This window comes from Pelmatolapia mariae, linkage group LG3_W (assembly GCF_036321145.2).
Source record: "Pelmatolapia mariae isolate MD_Pm_ZW linkage group LG3_W, Pm_UMD_F_2, whole genome shotgun sequence".
Classification (NCBI taxonomy): domain Eukaryota; kingdom Metazoa; phylum Chordata; class Actinopteri; order Cichliformes; family Cichlidae; genus Pelmatolapia; species Pelmatolapia mariae.
Window position 1 is genome coordinate 3,708,074 of NC_086229.1, and position 20,761 is coordinate 3,728,834.

The following is a 20,761-nucleotide window of genomic DNA, read 5'->3' on the forward strand; positions in this document are numbered from 1 at the left end:
GCGTTGACGCTGAGACCCGGGTCTGTGACAGGAAGTCCATAAACAGGCAGACCCTCAGCAGCAGGCTGACCCCTGACCTCTGAGACAGAGGGAGGAGTTTGTGTCACCAGGGGGCGCTGCAGCATCGCCTGAGAGCTTTAAGAACAACACCTCTGTTGGTGTGTGTAACAGACCTCCACCCTCTGCAGGAAGCTGAGATAAGAAGCAGCCAATCACAGAGCAGAGAGCATGTGACTTTCTGTTTTGGGACAGAGAGCAGCTTTCTAAAGCAGAAAGAAACACTTGGTCCCTCTATTTAGGAAAGATGCTGTGAATGTCCAGGTGTCATGTGACCCACCTGATCTACTGATTTAAGGCTGTAAGAACAATAATAACAACATGTTTAATACAGAGTCAGGTCCTGCTGCATCCATGCAGATCCATGTGATCAAACACAGCTGGATCATGTTTCCTCTGCTGGAAACAGAAAAACTGATTTAAATGAACCTGAAACACTTCATGTATAAAGGCTCATGTACCCACTGAGCCCTGCTCTCAGATCTCTGTCTGTGAGGCTTTAATAAAGAACAGTTTAAAATCATGTTTAGCACCATCTTCTGTCATTATGGAAGGTCACACACACTTTCCTGAATGTTTGAACCCTGAACTACTAGCTGTTCCATGTCAGCCTGGATATGAATACAGACCTTCCTGCTGTGATAGACCCCCTTGAACTTTCCCACATTTTGTCACATTACAGCCACAAACATGAATCAGTTTTATTGGAATTCCACGTGAAACATTATTAACACATCTGTAATACAAAGTGGTGTACACGTGAGAAGTGGAACGAAAATCATACATGATTCCAAACATTTTTTACAAATAAATAACTGCAAAGTGGGGTGTGCGTAATTATTCAGGCCCAGAATGGGCAAGAATTTCAGTCTGTAGATGTGCAAAGCTGGTAGAGACAAACCCTCAAAGACTGGCAGCTGTAACTGCAGCAAAAGCTGGTTCTACAAAGTATTGACTCAGAAGCTGAATAATTTGCCTCTGATGGAGTTTCCAGTGGTGAACATCTGGAATCCTTGAACTGCTCGTCTCACAGGAGACTCAGCGAGGACGCCTCTGGTCTGCTCACTTTATCTCCACCGGCTCCACCCACATCACTGACATTCAGCCCCACCTTGTCTCTATCTGTGACCTTTCACCCACTTTAACTAAGGTGGAGGTTTCATCAGCAGCTTCATGGTAGAATTAAACTGTATTTGTCCGTTTACACAATAATGGTCCTCTAAATCAATCACACACACACACACACACACACACACACACACACACACACACACACACACACACACACACACACACACACACACACACACACACACACCAGTCCTCCTATAACAAAGTCAAATTGTCAGGAAGCAGATGTGTGATCTCCACCCATGAGCACGCTCAGAGACCTCAGAGTGTCTCCACCCATGAAGCTGATCTCTGCTCACAGAGCTGATGTTTCACTCTGTGTAACGTCTTTAAAAACTTCCTCTTCCTCAGCCCTGCAGTATTTCTATGCATCTGTGCTCATCCTTAGTTTCAGCTCTAGGGCCTTTTTTCACTAGAGACCACGAGACTGTGAAACATGATTGTTGGGTTTCATATCTGTACTGAACAGTCATTTAAGATTAGTTAGTAAATAACAATTAGCTAATGTTGTTCATGAGACTAAAGTCATCTCACTGTGGTACTGTAAATATAATGTTATAGTTATTATATTAATCATTATTAGTTATTACAGCAGTGAACAGTGAACATAACTGTTTCTGATAGAATGAAGAGTAGACTGATATATTAAATATTCCTTTATTGGGTGAGAAAATCAGACCATGTCATAACTGCTGTAAGTCATACAGAATAGATATCAGAGCCTTAAACAGGCTGACTTCTGCTAAATGGGTCAAACTGGGCAGAAAGTCTACAAACACATAACATCCTTATAGAATATGATGTAACACAAAGCAAAGCTGCATCTTCATCTTCCTCAGGGCTGAATACACAACAGATACTGTATATACCACAGGCTGGTCTTCATCACCAGCTCCTCCTCCTCCTCAGACTGTTTCTTCAGCAGTCAGACGTTCCTGTTCTTGGTTCGTGTTCCTGAGGACACAGAGGACAGAGCAGCTCAGCTCATGTGTCCACAGGACGATGTGTCCTATGTAAATGTGTCTGCAGACGGTGACAGGGAGAGAGGCGGAGCAGCTGAAGGTGCACGGACACCTCCACCCCAATAATCTTAACACAACCAACCATATCAGTATAAACAACAATGTCTCATCCTGTAATCTCACATTAAAATATGTTTTAGAAACTGGATGAAAGAGAAGGAAGGAGGGAGAGCACTTGAGGATGCAATATAATGTCTTAAAGACATAAAGACCTGGATGACACCCAGCTCTATCTATCTATGAAGCCAGATAACACACACCAATTAGATAAACTGCAGGATTGTCCACTAACTTTCTGCTTCTTAATTCAGATCAAACTGAGGTTATTGTACTCGGCCCTGAAAATGAAAACCTTGGCCTCCAGTAATGCTGTGAGGAACCTTGGAGTCATTTTTGACCAGGACATGTCCTTCAACGCACATATTAAACAAATATGTAAGACAGCTTTCTTCCATTTGTGCAACATCTTTAAAATTAGAAATATCCTGTCTCAGAGTGATGCTGAAAAACTAGTTCATGCATTTATTACTTCCAGGCTGGACTACTGTAATTATACTATAATATAAAAATGCTTTATCCTTCCTCCTTGTGTAAAAAAGATTTTTAATGTTAGTTTTAATTAAAAATTCACAGTTAAAAAAATAATCCAACACATATGAACAGCAGATAATAAAGAAAAGCGAATGGTTCAGTCTAACATGTGAGACGTTAAACTTCAGTAAAACTATGCAGTTATGAGACGTAACTTTAATCTGAGCCAAACCGATTTGCTCAGGTGTAAATAAAACAGTGACGTAAACGTGACCCGACAGACAGAACCTGAGTGAATGAAGTCCAGTGTTTAACCACTGAGAGCTAAAACTCAGCGAAGGTTTCAAAGCTGTGATATCAGCCGCTGATAAAGTGCTCTGTAGTTTTCTGTTTCCAGCCGTCATCTGTAACTCAGGTCAGTCACTCTGAGGGAAACACAAGCTCCAGCAGCTCTGAGCTCAGGAAGCTATATTTACTTATCTTGTCCACAATATTGCGCCGTCATTGCGTTATATCGAGCTGCAGCTGCCCACGTTAAACTATCACCAGGTAACGTGGGCGTGTTTGCTGAATCAGCAGCAGGTGTCAAACAGCTGACAGGTGAGCAGCATGTATGCAGGTAAACGGAGGGTCTGTCGAGCTGATCGCTGGTGTCGTGAGGAAAATGTGGGCTCATTATTTATGTTACAGAAACACAAGGACACGAGAGCAGGTGGAGCGAGACGACCGTTCGGTGAAAATGAGAATCTGCAAATGCAACATGTGGAACACACAAATCTAACTGGTTAACATGAAAAACAGTTAAACTGGAACACCGGAGCTGTGAGCTCGGTACACTCTGATTCTGTGGCAGCTTTATGGGTCAAAGCCAACAAAACACATTTTATTTTGAAAGGTAAAACTGAAGAGTCACTGACCAGCATCACTCAAACACACCATGACTGCATGTTTGGACCATTACAGCCACTGACTGAGGTGACGCAGTAAGTTCATTTACTTAGGCTCAGAGGGTTAATACAGTAATCAGATTACGCCTGCTCATATCAGGTGAGTGAGAGCTACCTTTGAGTTTCCAGCAGAGGAACAGAAACAAACCCAGAACCAGAACCAGGAGAAGCCCAGAAACCAGACCTGCTACGACTGGGACCACGAGAGAGGGAGGAGGAGGAGGAGAACAGGGAGGACACGTAAGAGCAGTTTTTACAGGAGGAGCAAAGTTTGTGGAGGTGCTTGGAGGAGGAGGACAGTGAGGAGGAGGATGGCTGATTGTAGGAGGATCTGGAAGAGAGATGATGAAGATGGTTCAGTCAGTTTATTATCAGGTCACAATGTTACATCAGGTTTTAAACAGGAAGTGATGTCAGTGTTCTGACCTCTGACCCTCAGAGAGCTCTGAGGAGACTTTCCACCCTGATCATTAGAACATGAGTAGAGACCTTCATCAGCCTGCGTGATGTTAGTGATGATGTGCTCTGGTTTAGGACCAACAGAACTTCCTTTGATGAAGAAATAAGCTGCGACTGTGGCACCATTCCTCTGTCTGCAGCGCAGAATGACATCACTTCCTGTCCTCACAGGAAGTGCAGGGATCTCCAGGATGAGACCTTTATCAGACCATCAGAGACAAACAGAGTTAAGAGAGCAGAGTCACACAGAGACAGAGACACAGCTGGAACATCTCACCTGTAGTGTCTGATTGGACACTGAAGGAGACTCTGTCACTCTGCTGTCCAGAGGAGTCCTCACACCAGAAGGTTTCACTGGGAGCAGAAAGATCCACAACACAGTAGGAACCAAGAAGCCTCCCAAAGCCTGCAGCTGCTCCACAGTCCTCAGTGAGTCCTCCTCTGGTCCTCTTCACTGTCCATCCATCAGCTGTCTGTCCATCATCAACACAACTCAGATCCACTGAAGAAGATCCACTGAAGACCTGCTGAAGGTTTGGACTGACAGACAGAGACACTGGAGGACACGCAGAGATGATAAAATCATTACTATATGTTGATTAAAGTCTAATATAAGCACAGTGCTGGTGTGCAGGGCTGTTATATGCTGCTGACATGTTATAAACTGTTATGTCTACATCGAGCTTTTAGCCTCATAATAAACAGATATTTGTGTTTGTCATCAACATTCAGATATTAGAGATGATTTGATTTGTGGATCAGCAGCATCACTAATTGAAGCACTTTAAAGTGGAAAAATCTCCCTTATTTCAGCTGTGATCACACACTTTGGTTTTCAGAGGAACAGCCAACAAAAGGAAAAGCTGAGTGTGTTTTCTTTAAAGCTCAGATGAAACTTGGTGGACTAACATGCAAACTGAGGCTGTGTTCAGGACTCTGTCACACTGGTGATGAAGAGTGGGACCAGCAGACAGTGTGCACACACAACGGTCTGTGCTAAAGATTAATTTCAAGCGTTTTAATTTACAAATTTTTGAGGAAATGGTTTATCAGGTCTAATTGTAGAGAAATGTACAGTTAGAATATAAAGAAGCTTATTTATTGTAATTCAAGTTGTTCAAGTCTACTTGTGTTGAAATGCCAGAGGTTATAAAAAAGGTAAGATTACCCAAAACTGAAAATAATGCACACACACACACACACACACACACACACACACACCCACACACAGAGTAAGTGTATTTGTGTTCTTGTTGGAGTCTCACTGATTGTTTTCACTTCATCGACTCACCTGCAGAAACAGTCGGTGCAGGCAGCAGCAGCACACACACACCTGCAACAGGAGGACAGAGGTCACTAAAGGTCAAAGGTTAGTGGCTCCTCCACCACCTTGTGTACCTGCATAGTTGAGGAGCTTCTTTCTCTGTGTGAGCAAACAGTCATTTGTGACAGTCACATTGAGGGACCTGCAGTCATTACAAAACAACATGACAGTTAGAACAGTTAGGAGGGAGCTGAGTGTGAGCAGAGATAAGTGACACAGAGAGGAAATGCTGTAGGCGTTGTGAGTTTCAGAGGAAAAACATGATCTGTAGCTCAGAATTAAACAAGTTTTTTAAGCTTAAATTACACCAAAACAATTAACGAATAACTAACCACATTATTTATCATCCAACAACTCGGAGGACAGCAGGGAGAATTTAAATACTCTCCAACAACTGCTGCTTCAGCGAGATAGTTATGATAAAGCCCAGTTCAAGAACTAGACACCATCCTCCAAAAGAAATCACCCAGTAGACTCTCCTAGTACAACATCGTCGGCTGGCAATCACAATCTATAAGCGACTGTCCAGCTTCAGTGCGAGGCTGTGGTGGAGATTTTACACCATGACTGTAAAGCCCTGATGAAAACACCTCACTAAGGGACTTGGTCAGCTCTCTTACTGAGAATGTGACCCAGCTTCATATAGAAAATAAAACAGACTGTCATTGATCTCCAGGCCATGGATAACTTTGTGTTTTCTGCTTTGTTACACTTCAGTCTTTGATGACTGTAAACCTCAAAATGCTGCACAGCCCATATTAAAGCTGGCACTTCTTCCTTAACCAATGAGCAGTATAAATGATGAGAGTTAACGTCCCAAGGAAACAAAACATCAAAATGATTGAATGAACAACTCCATCATCACCAGTCTACAAAGAAACAGCCCCAGCATCCACCTACAGCTGGAATGGCTCACCCATATGAGGAGCAGAAGAAGTCGTTTCCTCAGGTCGCCTCGAAGTTCATCTTAGAGCTGAGCAGATATGTGAGAGGTGCAAAACTGCAGATAGAAACCTAGCATGCCCAAGAACTGCATTAGGCCTGTTTTAGAGATGGAGGGGAAATGATCAAGAGCACATTTCGCCCGCACAGGGCTGATATTCCCAACCTCACCCTGATAGGTGATCATGGACTGACTGGCATTTGCATTTTTTGCACTTCTCACAGTGAAGCATCTGATGTCAGAGCTGAACACAGCTCTAATTCACTCTGCATGGTCTTCAAGTGTTGCTGTAAATTACAACATCAAGGTAAGCAGCACAGTCCTGTAGTCCTGCCACTATATGATTCATTTCTTAGGCCAAAAGGCATAACCATGTGAGTACAGCACAGAGTGTGTGACAAACAGAACAACTTGAGCCCACTTTGTCCATGCAGTCGTCTATATAAGGCAAAAAGAATAAACCAGGATTTGTAACTTTATTTTCCTAAAATCTGTGCATGGCTGAAATGTCTGCTCAGGTTTTTTTTATTATTAGTATTATTAACCTTTATTTAACCAGGAACATCCCACAGAGATTAACCCTGGAGAACCAATGGGGTCAAATTTGACCCCATTGGTTCTCCAGGGTTAAAAACTTCTTTTTCAAGGGAGACCTGACCAAGACAGGCAGCAGCAAGTATCTCACAGATGCAAAAACACACACAATTAAACACAGGCAGCAACAACACGCAAAAATACATGATTACTAAAAAAATAAAATAAAATATGATAAAGTTCAATAAAATTTAATTAAATTTAAAAATTCAGTTAAAATGACGATCAATCTAATTGAAACAGTTGCATGTTATGGACTTGGCCTCAAGGGTTTTTAGTTTAGATTTAAAAGTCCTAATGAGATGAATTCAGTCGTTTTCCAGTCGTTCTGCAGTTTGTTCCAAGCCAAAGGTGCTAAATGGACAAAAGCTCTTTTACCAAATTCAGTTCAGGCAAATGGAACAGAAAGAAACAAGAAACCGACCAGCATGTTTCATTTTCCACCAGCACACAAGGACAAGCCTAACTAAGGCATCTGAGGAGGGGGTCATCGTGATTTTTAGATTTACTGTCAGACCTTTGTTTCATCTTCCCTTGGGGTCTTTCCAGATTTACTTTTGCCTTTTTCATACAACCTTCTTTTAAACTCAGACATAATCAATAAGGTTGGTGGTGACGACCCCCCCGGTCATCCTCCAAGACATCCAGATGACCACACACAAAATGACCAGTTTTATTGTCAAAGACCATATGTACAGTCACACACAGGAACATGAAACTGCAATGTTCCCACAGTCCTCAGTGTACACTAAAACAATATAAAGATAAAAATCCTGCCTAATTATTCATTTAGTGTGAACGACTACATTAATAGTTGAGCCTAAAAAAGCTTTCATTGTGATAAATATTAACACAGATTAATGCTCATCCTCACAGGACTTCCACCAATAAAGCACTTTTGGTTGATTTTCATACATTTAAATTCCCCAAGCTGTTGGGTGATGGCGCCCTGCTCTGGTGGAGGACACAATCATGTCTTCCAAGCTGAGTTTCCTTGGGAAGAATGAGGATATGACACATTCAATCGAGTGCAGAGAGTCCATTTCTTGGCTGGATTGTTCTGTCGTAGCTACTCAGGTGGACTGGACTAAAACACCAGACAAGAGTTTATTTACAAGCACACAAAGACTAAGTGTTTAAGCTGAGGGTCTACATTAGTGAAGTCCAGATTAACACAGTTCCTCCTCTTAATCCTCAGGATGTTTCTCAGCAGACTTCCATCTCCAGACGATCTGTGCAACAGGATAAATAACTATTGCAGTCCAGCGCCATGCAGCAAAGGAGCCAGCTCCACTAACTGCTGTTAGCTTAGCTATCCACCAAAGGCTGAAGCCAGACCACTGCCTCATGTAGTTGCAGCAGATCAGAGGATGAGGAACAGGTGAGCTCATTAACTCCTGGTGTGTGGAGCCAAAGGACGGGAAAAGAAGATGTGTCACGCCCTGAAACACAAGGATCAACTCAAACACAAAGCCAGACATGAGAGAGAGATGAAAGTGGTAAGCCAGCGTGAGAGGACTGAGGCAGCATCGTAACAGCAGACACTGGACAGAAAACAAAGTATAACAAAGAGCGAGCCATTTATCATGGCTGATATCAAACAGGAAACAAGGCAAAGCAAACTGGGGAAAAACTAAACTAGCATGAAAACAATGACAGGATACAGAACAGGTACATGTGAAAACTGTGACACGAAACATGAACCTGAAGCATAAAAGTAATCCTAAGGCTAGCATGCTCAGTAGCAGGTGAAAGAAGTCTCTGCTGTTCTTTGTTGATGGTGTGATTATGTTCTTCTATCACCATGACTGGAACACAAACATCACGAAGCCCAGAAGCCAAAGCAAAGACTAAGAAGCTGAGGACACCAGTGTGCTGTGTGACAAACATGCATGAAAGTCTGGAGCTGTGTCCAAATCCAGCATGGTTAATATAAACGTGAGCAAGACCTGGAGTATGAACGTGTTCATGGGCAGGATGTAAATAAAAAGTGTGACCACATGTAGCTCACACACCTCCAGGTTTAAACACAAACAACAATAACACAACAGCAGCAGTGATGGGCAGGAGGAGTCCTTCATCAGAGCAGCTGATCAACAGACTCTGTAGCTGCTGAGTTTGGTTGTAATGAAACGTGCTACATAAATACAGGGTGGGCCATTTATATGGATACACCGTAATAACATGGGAATGGTTGGTGATATTAAAGTCCTGTTTGTGGCACATTAGTATATGTGAGGGGGCAAACTCCTCAAGATGGGTGGTGACCATGGTGGCCATTTAGAAGTCGGCCATCTTGGATACAACTTTTGTTTTTTCAATAGGAAGAGGGCCATGTGACACATCAAACTTATTGGTAATGTCACAAGAAAAACAATGGTGTGCTTGGTTTCAACGTAACTTTATTCTTTCATGAGTTATTTATAAGTTTCTCTTTGTTCACAGCCATTGACATGTCGAAGAGGTTAACACGTGAGGAGCGGATCGAAATTGTGTTGATATCTGGTGAACGCAGTAACCGGGTCATTGCAGCAGATTTCAATGCAAGACACCCTACCAGACCACCCATCTCCCATGCTACAGTTAGCAAACTGCTTGCTAAGTTTCGTGAAACTGGTTCAGTGTTGGATTTGCCAAAATGTGGATGCAAGAAAACTGTCACTAATGAAGAAACATCAGTGGCTGTCCTAGCTTCATTCAGCAACACAGCGTAGCACTCGCCGCATGTCACTGGAGAGTGGCATTAGTCGAACATCCCTTCGGCGGATATTAGCTACTCACAAATGGCACCCTTACAAACTCCAGCTACTGCAGCATCTCAACGAGGATGACCCAGATCGGCGCACAGAATTTGCAGAATGGGCAAAACAAAAATTGGAACAGGACCCTCAGTTCACGCAGAAGATTTTGTTCAGTGATGAGGCAAACTTTTATGTGAATGGTGAAGTTAACAAACAAAACCACCGCTATTGGTCTGACACTAACTGACATTGGATGGATCCCTCCAAGACTGTTGGAACAACAAAAGTGATGGTTTGGTGTGGTATATGGGGTACAACGATAGTGGGTCTGTTACAGGCCTTCGATGGGGCCTGTTTTTAAACTGTTTTTTTAACAGAAAAGCATAGACAGGAGACATGAGTTGCGTTCAGTCTGCAGGCTCTTCCTCGTCTGATTTATTAACAGAATTTAACAACGTCCTTTTCTTTTCATTTAGACACACACATTTCTCTTTTAACCACAAAAACACAATTGTGACGGTAACGGCAGCGAGACAGAGCGAGCGAGTGAGAGAGAGAGTTTTTATATGTGGGAGATTTGTGATGTTTAGTGTGGAGTGTATACTTAGTGTGTTGTGCTGTCTTGTGTAGTTGTTCTGTTGTGTAGTCGTTCTGTTTTGTGTGTCAGTGAGGGCACTAATGAATGTCACTAAGGCACATTTGCAACGTAAACACTGTCACTAAGTAGAAAACCAGCGGAGTGATACACCTCCTGTTGTCAGGCCTGCAGGTTTATCCCTGTGCTGCTCTCCTCTGTCTTTTGGTGGATAAACTTTTGTTTTACTGGCACACATCATTTGTGGGGCATCTTATTGCGAAATCTGATTGTTCTCTCATTTTAGTTTTAGTAATATTTTTAAATGGTTGTAGAAAATGAAAAAAACGGCAGGTGTATTGGCTGCATTTTTAGATAAATAGTTGTATATGTTTACAAAATGTACAATTTATATTTGCATTTCAAGTTATAAAAATTTACTCAACATGTCTGTGTTTTTTTTTACACTACTAGGATTTGAAGTTCTTTGTGTGATTTCAGATCAGTAATACTAATGCAGTATGTCAGTGAAAAAAAACAACTAAATTCAGTTGAGCTGAAATGATCCCAAACAAGGCAAGGGGAAAAAATAAAATGAAACAATTTGAGGGTGAAATACAAACGTAAACTCAAAAGGAGTCAAAAATGTCCAGTTGTATTTCAGACCTCAGTGGGTTAATCCAACAAATCATGAAAAATTAGGTTTAAATTTTTGTTCATGACAGTGCAGATTTCTGACATTTTGTGTAATTTAAGCTGTAACAATGTGATTGTTTTCTAACAAAAAACAGTGAAACTTAAGTTAGACTTGTGTTTGTAAATGAACCGCCCCATGTTGTGTAGCTTTCTGGAGTTTATACTTATTGGGCTCCATATTTATTTATTATACAGGCTATACAGAACATAAAATCAAAACTCACATGTTTTATGCAACTAAAGTGTGTAATTATGTGGGCTACAGACAATAATTAAGTTATAGACTATATTTATATGAAAAACGTGTATACTTACTGCATTTGAATCATTTTAACCATATGTAACCACCTGCATATGTGTTTGGGGGGGGGGGGGGGGGGGGGGGGGAAGGCTTTGATTTTGCCACCCCATTTGATTTCTTTGCCACCCTCATGCCACCCTAAGAAAATTTCTCTAGATCCGCCCCTGCTGCCAGAGCGATAGTGGCTGAGACGCAGCGGAGCGGAGGTGGAGTGCCTGGCTTAAAACAGGACGTGTTAGCTGCATTCAACCTTCAGTTACTCTTTATATAGTTAGGTAGCAGTCAGACCATGTTTCTGTTTAGCTGAAAAACATTACACCCAGGTAACCGGCAGTGTTGAAAACGTGTTTTCCAACGATGTTTGCTACCCTACAATCCGTCCTGCTCTGTAGTAAAATCAGTGACATTTGACCGTCCTGTTGCTCCCATTGAAATGTATACAGCCTGTTTAAAATCTAAAACTTAAAATTGTCCGTAGCCTGCTGTTGTTACCACTGTCCTGTTTGAAATGGATACTAACTAGCTAACTGACTGGATGCCCATTAACCTTATAACTGCTGTTGTGTGTGTGTGTGTGTGTTTGTGTACAGAGAGACAGCCAGGTTCATAATAGATATAAGGAAGTTTTTTCAAAAACAGGAGCCACATTCAGGTAAAAGTGTAAAATCAAATGATCCGTCAATAAAGGATAATGTTGGATCAGTGTTTCAATATTTATATCTTTTATTAGATGTTCATGTGGTTTGGTTATTTGCCTTTTGGTTGAAAGTACACTGAGAGAGGACTTTTTGTTAGTGATCTTAATAGTATTTTTTCATATTAATGTAATTTTTCGTCTAATTGAATATAATCTATTTGTGTATGATTGTCAGTCCAAAGAGGGAGAGAGGAAAGAGGAGAATGTGAGGAGAAAGTACAAGGTCAGGAAGAACCAGGTAAGAAAACAGACAGGGAACAGTGACAGGCAAAACAGAAACTATGAATCTGACGAAGAGAAAAAACCAGATTTTACTCACACAGTCTGGAAGTTGTGTCCTCCCTATATTAAAGCTGCTATACAGAATCTGCAAAACAAACTGGGTTGAAACATTTTTGACCCTCTTTAACAACATTCCAACATAACATTATCATTGATTGGGGAGATTAACATTAATGATATATTTTTATGTGGTTCAGCCACAACTCTACTAAAACCTCAGCCAGTAATAGGTAGGCCAACTTTTGGACCGTCCAGTTGTCTGTATGACTGCTGCAGTACATACATCACATTTGCACACTATCAGAAAGTGCCAAACAGCCCTGCTGGAGGGAGGAGCTGTAAAGAGAAGCAGAGTGCTCCGTTTATATTCTAAAACTGTTTTAAGCTTGTTTCAAAGATTCTGTACTGCAGCTTTAAATGTTTTCCAAAAGCACACATACACTTATTAGTGTTTCTCAGACTTTTTAGAGTGTGTACCACCTGAGAAAATGTCAAGCTCTCCCAAGTACCAAGCATGAAACTCATAAATCTTACAACACAAAATTAGTATTATTAAATTAGTCAAATTAGTATCTGCAGTAAAGATTTTTATTTGTAATAATTTGTTCTGTTTTGGGAGTGTTTTCTATGTATCTGTATTATATCATACATACACATTAAAAGTGAATCTCTGTCCAAAAAATGCACTCAGTTTACTTCTTACTCACTATGAGCATCATTGATTATTCTCTCCCAGTAATTAAGGTTAGGATATGTATTATTATTTTTTAAATTCCAATCCATTCTTCTTTTGCAGCATTTAAATAACCTTTATCAGATTTGATGGTTTTGTTACAGACTTTTCAAAAAAGTGTTTTGCTTTTCTTTCACAAATGTGGGGATTAAATTGTGTTAAAATGTACAAAACAGTGATGTCATGTTTTGAGACAAGGACCCAGGCACAGAGAGACTTGATGAATTTAATCTTATGATTTAATAAAGAAATCTGCAGACTTGCACAGAGATGGTAAAGTTATGATGACTGATAACAGAGATGAAGACAACAGACGATGAGGACAGGGAGGAACAGGCGTTTAAATGCACCAAGGAGACAGTCAGAGAGAACTCGGGACAACTGGAGACATTTAAAGATGCAGGGACTGACAGAGACGGGGAAGAAGTCTCATCGTGACGAGTAAAGTTTATCTTGCCTGGCTGAGCAGCTCTCTGGGTGCTCAGCACCCCCAAAGCTCTAATCCTAGAATCACCTCTGGTGTGGAGGAATGACTTTCAGGAGCTCAGTAAACTCCAGCGTGGTGTCATAACATGTGTGTGCGATATGGGTGGAGGTCTCAGCTCCGTCAGTGTTAAAGCTGGAGTTACAGCACTGAGCTGACCGCACCCCTGGCTGTGTGTCAGGAGGATGGCTGGCTATTGTTTCTACTTCCTGTTTGTGTATGAGGCTCCGCCCCCTCCTGGGGTTTTTGGTTAAATCTAAAAAGGCTCAGTGTGAACTTCCTGTAGCTGCAGTGTGAGATTGTTTTTTTTTGGGGGGGATGTTACATCTATTTTAATAATAAATCTTTTAGAGGAATAAACCTTCCTTGTTTAAACGTGTACCATGGTGTGTTCTCCTTTTGCTGGTGACTTCTTGATGTTTTTACTAATTAAAAAAAACACAGTATATATGTATATGTACAACACACTCATATAATAGGCTGGCAGTATGCTTGTGCTGTGAGTATGTAATTAACCAGTGGACATGTGTGTTTATATATAATATAACATCTATAACTATAACTCTATGTATAGTGTAGTTATTATGTAGACAGAGTGTCCTTATACACAGTGTACACTGTAGCAGTATACACTGAAAGTGCGGGACCCGCCCTGCATGGAGGCCTCGGGGACGAGCTTCATCACATGAACGAGCTCGATGACAGAATAATGAACGTGAGTGGTTTTAACAGCAGAGGACGTTTGACTGACCCGCTACTTACTCCATATGAAGCCACACCCATCTCTGTTTGTGTGTGTTTGTGTGAGTGTGTGTGTTTCTTACCGATTAAGAGGAGCATGATCTTCATCATCCTCTTCATCCTCTGTAACAGTCCCGTTGATCCTCACTGACAGCTGAAATCACCGACCGCTCTCAGAAACAGATCCTTTACTCTGCACACAAAAAAAATGACTTTCTCCTCCCTGGCTCCTTCACAATAAAAGCTCTTTACAGTGTTGAAATCAAGATAAAGACAGACACATAAATTTATATATTTATAAAGGGAAACATGGAAGCAAGACAGAAAGAATAAGGTGGAGGTAAGAACAGGGGACAGGTACTCCTGTCCAAATAACATGATATAACCACACATACAGCCCAGCCATAAAGTGAACCAAGTCATGTATTTAAATACAGCATCGGAGCCAATGCACCGAACCAGCCCACACTGACACTGAGTGTTGATTGTACTGAGCCTGTATCGACAGTTATAACGGACAAAGCTACCTGAGGCATTTCCTTCAATTCTTGTTTCTGTCTTCATGATTCCTCCTGACTGGTCTCAGCCAACCCGTTCTCACTCCCGAGGCGTAAAATACTGACGATTTGTCACGTCCCTTAACTTCTCATGCTGACGCTAAAGGTACCCTTCCACGTTTTTATGTGACGCTGTGGGTTGTCAATTCATTCCAATGTGAACCCGCTCGCGGCGATCAGAGACGCTTCAAGCAGGGTTCCAGCCATCTATTTACTCCAATAATAACCCCGTCACGGCCAAACATGACGCCGTGAAGCACAATCTAACTATAGAACCGGGGACCCTCTCCGCGAACAGGTTTTTCTCCCCAATTTAATGCTTTCTTTTAATGACATCATTAACATTTCTCAACAAAAACACATGAAAGTATCACTGATAATTCAACAATAAAATCGCTTCATGTTGTGGCCATCACACAGTGTTTTCCAAAGTGATTCACGATCTGAAAGTGCGATCTGTTAGTTTTGGATGCGCTCGGCTCCAACCAATCAGACCAATTTATGCAGACAGCGCACTAATCCCGTAACTGCACACTACCCATAATCCTCAACCGCCGTTGCTATGGAAATGAAGATAACAACAGCTTGGTGCTACCCGTTATTGCTTTATTTACTCTAAAATAATAACCAGCGATAATGCGAAAATAAACTTGCCCAGTGTTTAATTATGTAATTACAAATTGCAAATTTATTTTTATTTATTTTATTTTTTACAAATTGCAATATTTATCTACAGCGCGCCTTTAGCGACACGTCAACAGATCTTAAGGAAGGCGACTGGATGGTTTTTACTGCAATGCATCTTGGGAGTAAATGTATCTTTCCACTCACGGTCCTGCAGGAATTTTTCGACTCGACACGAGGCAGATCCTAGCTAAGTAAGTTGTGATAAACTGTAGGTAATTTGCATGTTCACTGAAATATTAATTTCAGTGATATTAAACTGATATTAAACTTGAAATGTTTTCACAGAGCAGTCTGTGTACCAAGAGAACTACTTCTGCAAAAGTTTATTTAATTTTTTTTGTGATGTATTCTCATGTGTAAGACACTTGCTTGGCCACCCAGCTAATGTTAGTACTGCTCTATTTTCGCAATGTATCTTTTCTTTAATCAATTCAGTTTTTTTAACCCTATTCACGTAATTAACTCAATATTAACGACTTTAATCTCTAATCGATTTTTTTTCTAAATATGGTGTAATACTGCCTCGTAATATAAGTTATTTCTTTGGTCACAAATAATTTTTGTAACCATTTCACCAAAACAGACCTGAAATAATCCCTACATGTTCCATTTTCATTTGCAGAAATGACAAAGCCAAAAACCAAACCATGCCCTTCCTGTCAGGCTCCAAACACCTGCAACAGGAAGACATGCAGTGGATGCCTGGGCAGCCTGAACGTAAAGGAGGGATTGAAAAAAAAAACAAGAACAGTTTAAAAACAGTAACTGGGCTGCCTCTGTTAAGAAAAACAGAAATGCGAGCAGGGTGGTTAATTCAGCCCAGTTGTCAGTAAGTTTAAAAGTTCTGATCTAATAAGTGGTTGGTCTGCTAGACAATTTTTTATTAATCACAGTTGTCAATGTTTTCTTGTATATCACGAAGTAAGAAACTAACAAGACAGGTATATACACATAAAAGAGCATAAATAAAAAAGTTATTCATATCAGAATAACATCATCACACTAAAGACATCAAACTACGAAAAACTTGTTAAAAACTATTTTTATTTAAGCTACTTCTGAATTTTAATTTAATCGGCTATTACCTGAGAGACAAAACATTTCAAGATGGATTTTATCATACATTTACAGGTTTGGTCACCATAAATACTTTTTAACTATCTACAACAATAAAACAACAAAGATGTGAAACTTAAACATCAATTTGCTTACATGAAAGACTGGCTGCATATGTTTTTCTTTGTTGTTCTTGCAGGTTTCCAAACTTCATGCCCTGGGCTACCAGCCTATTCTGTTTCTTGGACAGTTTGACCGTAAGGGTCATATAGTAGGGGACGTGATCACTCAGATCGAACCAGCGGAAGGTGCTGCACGTGACATCCTCATGAAGATGAGGAAGCTTTATGAACACCTTCTGAGAAGTAAGATATGCTTTGTCCATTATCTGTAACCAGGTGTCCTTATCAGGTAGCCCATCCTCATAGGTACACCCTAGATAAGAAAGCAGATCATCACGGGGTACACAGAGACAAACAAGATGGTGAGGATGAGGATAGTTAACAGTCACCAGCTATTCTATTTTACTCTACTCTATTCTGTCCTATTCTATTCTATTATTCAGCCAAGGTTCAGACCAGTAACCGTCTTGCTGTGAGGTGACAGCTGCCCTACATGTTCTGTTGCTAACATGAAAATAGTGTTATATATGCCTTATTACCTCCCCATGTGGCGTTCACATAACCAAAGCTAGCCATACTGAACCTCTGGTGTTACCCACCTGAACAATTTTGTATGTGTGTGTGTGTATAGTATGGTCTTTCACACTCATGTATATACAAATGTAATTTTAAAAATCTTCACGAAAACCAGACCTGATAATTCTCTTCGAGACTTTCTAGTATAACAAATGTTATATAATGTTACCAATATGAACACCAAGATTCTTAAATAACTTATATATTAGGTTACCTGATTACCTTCCTTAGGTAGTTAGCATCACCATTGTACAAAACTCTTAAGTCACAGTACTAGCTTTAAGTGTCAAATGTTATGCACTACAAAGTCAGGAAAGTAGTGTCATCAGAGGAAAAAATTCATTAGCTATCTGGATTTATAGTCACACTCATTAATTTATTAATGTACAATGTAGAAAAGCACTATAGATGTCACACTACCCTAGAGGGCACTTGTACTGAATGATTTGGGTCAGTGAGAGTGTGAGATGACTTATTTGATGCCAATATTTACAAGTTGTAACTTTAGTAAAAAATTAACTGAAAACATGCAAATCACTACTTATTATGTGTTTATGTGTACTGTACATTTTTTCAACCCATTTTAATGAATGTTTAATATTTAAAATTTTGCAGATTTACAAGCTTCACCTCCTGCTGAAAGTTCTACACCAGCAGCTGGACCATCCTCTGCTGACAGTGTGGATGCTGGACCAGTCCCAGACCCAGAGGCTCTAAACGAGGAATTTATTCTTCATTTAGAGCCTGTACCAACATCTTCCCTCTATCAGCCTCCTGCGTCCTCCTCTTCATCTCTGCTTCCTCCTGCATCCTCCTCTCCATCTCTACTTCCTCCTGCATCCTCCTCTTCATCTCTGCTTCCTCCTGCATCCTCCTCTCAATCTCTACTTCCTCCTGCATCCCCCTCTCTGTCTCTGCTTCCTTCTGCATCTTCCTCTCCGTCTCTGCTTCCTCCTGCATCTTCCTCTCTGTCTCTGCTTCCTCCTGCATCTTCCTCTCCGTCTCTACTTCCTCCTGCATCCCCCTCTTCGTCTCTGCTTCCTCCTGCATCCTCCTCTTCATCTCTGCTTCCTCCTGCATCCTCCTCTCCGTCTCTACTTCCTCCTGCATCCTCCTCTTCATCTCTGCTTCCTCCTGCATCTTCCTCTCCGTCTCTACTTCCTCCTGCATCCCCCTCTTCGTCTCTGCTTCCTCCTGCATCCTCCTCTTCATCTCTGCTTCCTCCTGCATCCTCCTCTCCGTCTCTACTTCCTCCTGCATCCTCCTCTCCGTCTCTGCTTCCTCCTGCATCTTCCTCTCCGTCTCTGCTTCCTCCTGCATCTTCCTCTCTGTCTCTGCTTCCTCCTGCATCTTCCTCTCCATCTCTACTTCCTCCTGCATCCCCCTCTTCGTCTCTGCTTCCTCCTGCATCCTCCTCTTCGTCTCTGCTTCCTCCTGCATCCTCCTCTCCGTCTCTCCTTCCTCCTGCATCCTCCTCTTCATCTCTGCTTTCTCCTGCATCCTCCTCTCCATCTCCACATCCTGCATCTCCCTCAATTTCTACGGTGTACACCTCTGATGTCCCAAACAAAAAAGGACAAGGAAAGGTTAGATGTTACGGTATTGTAAATGTACGAAATACATGACAGGTTCGTTAAGTTTGTTAAGATTTCTTTTTCTTAATTTTTGCATTATCTCCAGTTTTACAGACCTCATGTAAATATTTCATTTGTTATTTTTCAGAATGCCGAAAACACCGTACGCAGAAAATTTTCAAATATGAAGAGATAGTAGACAGGAGAGTTGTAAATGTAAGTAATTTAGCCTGCTGTTGTGCAGATTTGTTTGCATCTTTGGACTTCCTGGATTTGAACTGTGCCTGACTGACTATCCATGAGCTTTTGTGTGTGATGAATCTACATTAATTCAGCCACTGAGTCTGTATTTTGCTCTAAATAGGACATTAAATAAGAACATACCATCTGATATGACCTGGTCGTGCTGCCTTCCTGATGTTTACGTTCTTTAAAGTCCTCCTGACATCATGCTCAGAAGGAGTGATTGATGTGGAGGTGCTCCTTCTCATTCAGTAACATCTGCTTCAGTTAGTTTTGCTTGTGAGCCACAATGTAAGCAGTGTTGCTTTGCTGACATGCACTCGATGCTGGCAGTACAAGCATTGTAGTGATTCTTATGTTTTTGTAAACTAATTTTATAATATATTGAGCCATTCAATAGTACACAAATGTTTATAAGCTCCTTTTTGTATCCAACTTGCATGTCTTTCTTCTCTTTCTTTTCTGTTTTTCAGGAAAAAGAAGAAGTTAAAGTGAAGTGGAAGCCATGCTCAACATGGTATGTAGTAACAACGGGAACAGACATTCATATTGTTGATAAATAGTTATCACCTCAGTTTGAATTCATGTATTTGGACTAAAGTAAATTGAGAGCTTTTAGCAATCAAGCTGCTCTTCTGTGAGGAGCTTGATAGCAGTCCACCTCCAAAGTCCATTATGAGTTTTGGAGGTGGACATGGTCAACACTTTTAAGAGTAGGCATAAGACTTTACTTCTTTATAGAGCTTATAGTTAGGGCTGGTTCAGGTCAGCCCTTAGTTATGCTGTCATAGGACCAGACTGCTGGGGGTTAGTGTCCCCCCCCCCTCTCTCTGTCTGTGTCTTTCAGGGTTATGCAGGCTCAGTATTGGTTGAAGATGCAGTCACGTCTCCTTTTACTAAAAACTCTCCCCCTCTCCCTCACCATCTGTAAGCATACATGTCTCAGTAATACAGTTCATGCATGTTACTAACTAAACTTCTTCCCTGGAGTTTCTGTGCTCTCTCATCCAGCAGGTTCCGATGGATCGTGGCTGCTGCTGTGGTCCTGCTTGAAATCTACTCCATATATTATTACTCTCTGACTTGATTTGATTAATTTATATTACAATGAAGGTGTATAAACTATGACATGAATATAGAAGATATTTCATCCTAAAAAATTGTCATATGTCACAACCTAAATTATCCTATTTTGTGTGTGGTTGTGGTTGTTGTTTGTTATGTTTTTCTCCTGACAGTGGCAAAGTGTGGGATGACACATGGGAACCTGCGCAGTTTTACACACAGTAAACCAGATCCCTGTGTGCGATCGCACAGTTCAGTTTGTAGTTCAGCATAAAAGTTCAAAATAAAATATTCACTATACATTTCAACCAGTGCCAGTCTGTTTCACTCTCTAATTGTGGCTTTTGTACCTAACACATTCATGAATCTGATCGATCAATGATATCTTCCCTGCACTCAATATCTCATAGTTTTACATATCAGCCAACATTATTGTCTACATCCTCATAAATATAGAAGTGACTTGCTTATTATAACATATTACAAGTTAAAGTAAGTAAATAACACCTGCTGTGTATGGGAGCCTAAAGCAAAGTTAACTGCACCAGTACCAGCTTCAGAACATATTGTATATTATATGTTTCTACCTTTTGTAATATGTCATGTTTAGATGCAGTGACAATT

General features: G+C 41.0%; 1 protein-coding gene across 1 annotated transcript; it reads right to left on the reverse strand.

The window, feature by feature from the left end:
- Nucleotides 1-1,837: 1,837 nt before the first annotated feature.
- LOC134624163 (uncharacterized) lies at nucleotides 1,838-14,895 on the reverse strand. Its single transcript, XM_063469140.1, has 7 exons — nucleotides 14,785-14,895; nucleotides 14,341-14,450; nucleotides 5,439-5,480; nucleotides 4,425-4,703; nucleotides 4,115-4,345; nucleotides 3,804-4,019; nucleotides 1,838-2,142 (listed from the first exon to the last, which is right to left on the reverse strand). Exons 2-7 carry the CDS (start codon nucleotides 14,375-14,377, stop codon nucleotides 2,114-2,116), a joined length of 834 nt encoding a protein of 277 aa, XP_063325210.1. The 5' UTR covers nucleotides 14,378-14,450; nucleotides 14,785-14,895; the 3' UTR covers nucleotides 1,838-2,113.
- Nucleotides 14,896-20,761: the final 5,866 nt, after the last annotated feature.

Excerpts from the sequence above, each read along its gene's own strand:
- LOC134624163 (XM_063469140.1), bottom strand. The coding sequence starts at position 14,377 with ATGAAGAGGATGATGAAGATCATGCTCCTCTTAATCG. Across the intron at positions 4,346-4,424 it reads TGTCCAATCAGACACTACAG|GTCTCATCCTGGAGATCCCT; the intron begins GTGAGATGTTCC and ends GGTCTGATAAAG. Across the intron at positions 2,143-3,803 it reads CCTCTGCTGGAAACTCAAAG|GAACACGAACCAAGAACAGG; the intron begins GTAGCTCTCACT and ends CTGTGTCCTCAG.